We start from the raw sequence: 6,813 nt of genomic DNA on the forward strand, positions 1-6,813 counted from the left end.
GGTAAAGTGAACCACATAACCAAGAAAGGAGAGAGAAAGGAAGAAGAAAGTTTTCATTGTCGTGAGGCCAACATACACCTGGTCTGCTTTAGGACGGATACAGTCTCTGCTCTGTCTTTAAGGAGCAATAATACTGCAACCAATGGTTGAGACCCCTGGCTTGGCTGTCCCATGTTACATGTTGTGTTTTATGGAGATGGAAGCAAAGAAACCTTCTTAAAGACAACCAGGACTACACATCATTTCATAAGCAATTCGAGATGTTCCCATTTATAATATGTACATCAGGCCACATTACATCGGACGGCAGGTTTTCTTGCATTGGAGTGATCTGTATCTGTATCTTTCTCCAGAGTACTTCAGGGGGCAAGCAAGACGGATATGCCTACTGTTTCACTTGCTGTCTCACAGCTGAGACACACAGGTTTGTCAGTGCCGCTTATCAGAACTGCATTGTCAAATTTTAGTCTTTAATCTAATGTTTAGGTTCCTAGCGTACAGATCTTGTTTTGTTATAAACAACTTAGCATTTTCAGTAACAATAAATACATTTTTGCCATTTTAAATTCTCCTTGATGACTAACATCATAACATTTTAAGTGCCAGAAATTCTCACTGGCTTAGACTGTGCACTAGTGGTTAAAGGATGTCAGCTCTGCACCACCACCTGCTGCATTTCCATGGTGCAACAGCTCCACCTGTGACCTTTACCCTTCAACCTTCATGTTTTAAAAACACTGTAATTGCACGTGTGAGTTCCTCGTTAGGGGTAAAATTTGTACAGAATAATAATTTTAGAATAACCAGAATGAAACGTATCTAAATAACTAATTAAGTTTTTATATTAATGACCTCTATTTCGCCATTGCGCTGTGTCTTCTACGCATGCGCCAGCAGAAAGGAGAGCTGTCGAGGTCGAATTCAGTCTTGGTCAAAAATAAGGCAAAATGCCTTCAGATTTTGATAAAGAAGCATACCCGGAGCCTCCTCGGCAGACTCCGGTTGTGGACAAACAGACAGCACTGCCAAACCCAGCCCTGATTCTGTCTAAACTCTTCTATTACTCCGTGGACCTGCCTGTCACCACATTTAGAGGTAACTGAAGCTAACGGAGCTAACTGGGCTAACAGGATAGCACAACAACACAGCTATGAGGAGCCGAGGGTGCTGTATAGATATATAGTTTGTATATTTAGACTTTATAACTATGCTATCACTGTTGTTCCCTTGCTAAATATTACACCAAATCAACTACAAGGCTCTGGTTTGTGGCAGTAATGGACAGAGTTAGCTATGTATGTACTTTTAGCGAGCTGTTATTCTAGCTAGCGTCATTCATAGACATATCAAATCACAGTACATCCCACACGGCCTTGCCTGAACTGATTTCCTCTTCTCGTCCAGATGTGGTTGACAGCATTCGGAGTAAAAACAAGTCCGTCTACTACCACCAGAAGTTCCGCCGTGTTCCCGACCTGACTGAGTGCCAGCAGGGAGATTATGTCTGCTACTATGAGGCTGAGATGCAGTGGAGGAGAGACTAGTAAGTAACGGGTCAAGATAAGATGTATTCATCCCGGTGGACGTTTGTGTGTCCAAGGTGCTCAAAAGGTGATAATTAGTAAAATAAATGCACATAGCTTATATACAATATGTATATGCCAATAAAACATACATGTAGCCGGGGTTACCAACTGTACAAAGCTCCAGTTTCACTTTGTGGCCATTTGATTAATCACAGTTTTGGAGGGCAACATCCGCCCCCACAGCACGATACAAATTGAGCTAAGGGCCCTGTCTTTTGGATTATCCCTGTTTCAAAATCTAGTCTCTACACACAGCAAACCTTGGAAAGGATAGTATTCGAGAAAAGGAGTAGTAGCTGACATGTGTTGTCTACGGTGGGCAGTCTATCTGATGGACACAGGATACATACACAATGCAAAGAGAGTAGGTGGAACTGGGGGGTCAGGTGGGGCCCCTTAGCTCATTTGTATCCATATTTTAGACGTGCTTCCAACTCTGTGGCATCATGACAGAACCCCCATGCACAAAGTGATAGCCACAAAGAAATTATTTTCCCAGTATGGTATGGTAAGGTAAAACGTGACTGTGCCTTAACCCCATCCAACACCTTTGGGATGAACTGCAATGCTAATTGCGAGCCAGGCCTCATCACCCAACATCAGTGTTGCTGATGCGCTTGTGGCTTAAAGGTTGCAAATCTCTGCAACCAGGTCACACAACCTCGTGGACAGCCTCTCCAGAAGAGTGGAGGCTGTTACAGCAGCTTATTAATGTGCATGGTTTTGGAATGAGATGTTCAACTATCACACATGGGTGTAATGTTTGGGTGTCCACATACTTTCGGCCATGTTGTGTATTAGTCGGGCCTTTTTTACTAGTAAGACTTTCATTTTGACATAAAGGTGGGCATAAAACATGTTTGGCTTATTACAAGGACTCCATAATGAATTCATACCCCTGTAAGGTGGCTGTAGTGGTCAGGATGCCACTATCAGCTCTGGAGTTACTGTTGTTCTTGTAGCCTCCCTGCAGAACAAGTTTTTCCTTCAGAAGTGAGTAAGAGTGTCACCCTGTGTTGTTGTCTTCACCCCTCAGCAAAGTGGACCAGGAGATTGTGAAGGTGGTCCAGGAGCGTCTGAGGGCCTGCCAGCAGAGAGAAGGAGCCAGCTACCACCAGAACTGTGCCAAGGAAATACAGCAGTTCAGTGAGGTGACCAAGAACTTCCAGTCACGCTGTAAGTCATGTGCTGTTTGGAGCTTGGGCATGTGCAGTGTAATATCAAGAAAACTGTGGAAGCATTCAGGAATCGTACATGTGTCCTGTCACATTTGTCACACTGCTGACTAAAGTGTGGCAAATGCTTTGATAAGCTAAGGGATGATTTACTCTACGGTGTCACTAAATGTGCATTATTGTACAAATGTAGTGCAAATCATGCAACAAATATAGTTTGTTGTAGTGCTGAAACAATTAATCAATTGTCAGAAATTTATTTGGCAACAATTTTGATGATTAATCATTTGTCATTTATGAAAGGAAAATGAAAAAACATTTATTGGTTCCAGCTTCTGAAATGTGACAATTTGATGCTTTTGGGAATTTGTGATGGGCATTTTTCTGACATTTTAATTCATGACCTGCTACTTTCCAGATGGAGACCTGGGAGCGTACGCCAGTGGGAGGAAATGTCTGATGAAGCAAAGAGAACGGATGATGGCTGCTGAGGCCCCAAGTGCTTAAGAACAGTTAACTATTATCTGTCCTGTGTAATAATTGTAAAATAAAATGTATGTGATAAATCAGGTCTGTCTTTTCACTCTGTCCTCAAAGTGACTTACACCCACCCATCTGGGACAGTGCACGCATGGATGTCATTGCTAGAAAATGATCTATCCAACTTACATGCAACTCTGCAAGTCAGTGCAGCAACTTTAGTTTCTAATGACTTTCCTAGTTCTTATTGAGTCTCTCAAACAGACAGGTCAACAGTTCCCTTTTGATACAGCAGCTGATATAAATCAGTTCATCCTCAGGAGGGTTGACAGATGTACTGTGAGAATATAAATTGGTCTACTGTCAGACATTTTGCCACTTGAATGTTTTCATATCTCGATGTATTGTGGACAAATCAATGAGCAGGACTGACTTAAGGGTATTTATTTTTCTATGCATATGATGGTTTGACTTAAGTCAGAAACCTCTGGTTATTAATTTCAATTGATTTTCCATTACATTTTCACTATTGATATTTACATACTGCAAGAAGTTCTTATACACATTACCTACCCCTACAATGGTAGTGCTCATAGTGAAAAAAATAACTTAATGCAAAAACTACACTGCATATCTGAGTCTCTTGTTCACATTTAGGATACTATACACCTTAGGAGGTGCTTCTTAATGAGAAGGAAAAAAATAAAAACTCATGACTTCAGCACAAGTAACACAAAAGACAGACATTATGTGGTGTTTCAGAACGTTTATTCAACGATTCTCTGTATAAAAAGTTTAGGAGGCAGCTGGCTGGACAGACTGTCCCCTCTGCACAGACACCCTGGTGTGAGTCTTGGCCAGATGGTCAGTGAACTCCTGGAATAAGACCAAAGTAAAAAAAAGTCTGTTATTACATGAACCTCACATGTTAAAAATCATGACAAGTCAGTCTGTGTTGTCCACTGTACCTGGTAGGGAGACTTGGTGAAGACAGTCTCCTTCCACAGATCAGGGGTCAGGTAGCTGTAAGTCTTGGAGATGGCATCAAAGGTGGCCTTGGCTGATGAGGAAATAAAAAAAAAACAACAACAATGAGTAGATGCTTAAGATGGAGTTCCAAGGACATAATAGTGCTGCTGTCTTTGTTTTGTGGAAAAATGTTGAGCACTGAAAAGGGGAACAGAGGAGACAACTGAAATGGTCTTTCTGCCGTGCATTACAATACTCGTTTCTTTCTCTCCTGATAACGACAACTACACCACTGCAGAGGTGAAGCTGAGCAGAGCAAGGAGAAAACCAGACACATCAAACCGATCAAGACTCGTAAATATCTGAAGAATCTTACCAAAGTTGCCGAGGGTGGCGGTGCAGCCCCTTGCAGAAGTGTAGCAGTCGTCGATACCAGCCATCATGAGCAGCTTCTTGGGCACAGGGGCGGACACGATACCAGTACCACGGGGGGCAGGGATGAGACGCACCAGGACAGAGCCGCAGCGACCGGTCACCTTACAGGGCACGGTGTGGGGCTTGCCGATCTTGTTACCCCAATAACCTCTCCTGACTGGGACAATGGACAGCTTGGCCAGGATGATGGCCCCACGGATGGCTGTGGCCACCTCTTTGGAGCACTTCACCCCCAGACCCACATGGCCATTGTAGTCGCCAATGGCAACAAAGGCCTGTAAACAAAACCCAACAAAGTCACATCTGGACCACCAGCAGCACTATGGGATGATAGCACTGATAAAATAGGGCCTTTATTACAGAGTTAGTGACAACTCACCTTGAACCTGGTGCGCTGACCAGCCCTGGTCTGCTTCTGGACAGGCATGATCTTGAGCACCTCATCCTTAAGACCAGAACCCAGGAAGAAGTCGATGATCTCAGACTCCTGCAGGACAAAATTAAAGGGATGTGAGCATTAGATGATGGTCCACTGCAGCTGTGAAGTGAAAATATCTACCCGAGTATAGTTTTACATGCTTGCAGTTTTGACTCATTTTTAGATAGAGACTGTGCAAGACCAAGTCTAGGAGTCTGTAGGGGTTGGTGCAGCAACACAGAAAGTGGCATTATACCATAATACCTCATCCAACATAGGGTGCTGCATCCATATTAATGCAGTTCTATTACACATTACTTAACCCAGTTTGTGCCTTGCATGTATTTATGAATTTATACCGACCTAAGCTTTGCTTCTTATGAAAGAAATCCCTGACGATCTTTGAAAAACTGGTTCATTTGTCCATTCAATTGTTCGCTTAGCAGTGAGTCAGTATCTTCATACTGAAAGCATTCCTATTTTGATCATGTTGTACAAAAATGAGTGAAGACACGTACATGTCACCATCTTGGGAGGTGAAATTGGAAAAGTGGTTAGAAAATCTAATAAATAAATAAATAAATAAAATAATTTCAACAGTGTTATGGAAATAAGTAATGTGTAAAAAGACCAGGGTTTCTAAAAATGGTCAGGCTCAGAGAAATTGATGGTTAGCGCTGACTTCAATGTGATGATGACAGAAGGCACAAATAACTAACAATGCACAAAACGGTATTGAGCTGTAAATTTATAGGCCCACTGTATGGAGACCACTAATGCACTTCTCCGCATGCAACAGACATTCGCTCCGACGTTTGTATTAAATCATCTTTACGTCTGTTACTATGGTCATCCTCACGTGCTGCTTACCTTGATGGGCAGAGAGTACAGGTAGATCTCCTCCAGGGACTTGATCTTCATGTCCTTAACCAGGCGGCCCAGCTTGGTGACTGGCACCCACTACCAGAAGACAGAAAGACCCGTTAAAGACTCCTCCTGGTTCAAAGAAATCATGTTTTGAAAGACTTCTGAGTTTGACACTTACTTCCTTGTCCTCGGACTTGCCGCCCCGGGCACCGCGGCCCCTGCCACGGCCTCTGCCGCGTCCACGGCCCCGACCGCGGCCACCTGCGCCGAAACCTCCGCGAAAACCTCCTCTACCACCGGCGTCGTCCGCCATTTGCTGCAGGGGGAATAAAAGGCCACAATTAATATTTATTTAATCGCTAAAGCAAGAGGGCGCTTAAGTTAGCAAGCATCTGTCCAGGTTTCATCTATAGCACAGGAAACAAGCATAGCCGCCATATTACACACGGAGGACTTTCCTTGAGTATTTACAAATATCTCAAAACACTGCCTCATTGTCGCCGTAAATATGAGCAGGATTTTGAAATAACATATTCAGGCGTTATTTTGTAGGTATAAACAATGTGTTTAGCAAAACGATGTGTGAGATAAAGCAGGATTTTGATCGGAAAGAAGGACTCAGCATTCAACTTACGTGATCAGTATAACAGGAAGAAGACCCGGGTGAAGTCCCGCCAGGTTTTATTTAGGGATGTTATCGCGATATTTCCTCCAAGAGAAAACGTGCTTACTGCCCCTACCGGTGGCTTTATCAGAACTGACCTGAACTTGAATGATTGGAGTAAGAAGTTGGCATCGATTTTATTTTATATTTTCCCGATGAACATGGTAATATTTTATTATTTTTTTAAAACAAAAAAATAACTAATCTTTACCATAGACA

General features: G+C 42.9%; 2 protein-coding genes across 2 annotated transcripts; one reads left to right on the forward strand and one right to left on the reverse strand.

Moving 5' to 3' along the window:
• The first annotated feature begins 862 nt into the window (after positions 1–862).
• On the forward strand, positions 863–3,330 carry ndufb10 (NADH:ubiquinone oxidoreductase subunit B10). The gene is made up of 4 exons (XM_044180984.1): positions 863–1,095; positions 1,405–1,543; positions 2,623–2,762; positions 3,180–3,330. Exons 1-4 carry the CDS (start codon positions 948–950, stop codon positions 3,266–3,268), a joined length of 516 nt encoding a protein of 171 aa, XP_044036919.1. The 5' UTR covers positions 863–947; the 3' UTR covers positions 3,269–3,330.
• A 662-nt stretch (positions 3,331–3,992) lies between these two features.
• On the reverse strand, positions 3,993–6,697 carry rps2 (ribosomal protein S2). The gene is made up of 7 exons (XM_044180980.1): positions 6,565–6,697; positions 6,109–6,246; positions 5,934–6,023; positions 5,025–5,132; positions 4,587–4,920; positions 4,210–4,301; positions 3,993–4,117 (listed from the first exon to the last, which is right to left on the reverse strand). The coding sequence occupies exons 2-7, from the start codon at positions 6,241–6,243 to the stop codon at positions 4,037–4,039; spliced, it is 840 nt and encodes a 279-aa protein (XP_044036915.1). The 5' UTR covers positions 6,244–6,246; positions 6,565–6,697; the 3' UTR covers positions 3,993–4,036.
• Positions 6,698–6,813: the final 116 nt, after the last annotated feature.

The sequence above is a fragment of the Siniperca chuatsi genome, linkage group LG21 (genome assembly GCF_020085105.1).
Source record: "Siniperca chuatsi isolate FFG_IHB_CAS linkage group LG21, ASM2008510v1, whole genome shotgun sequence".
Lineage (NCBI taxonomy): Eukaryota > Metazoa > Chordata > Actinopteri > Centrarchiformes > Sinipercidae > Siniperca > Siniperca chuatsi.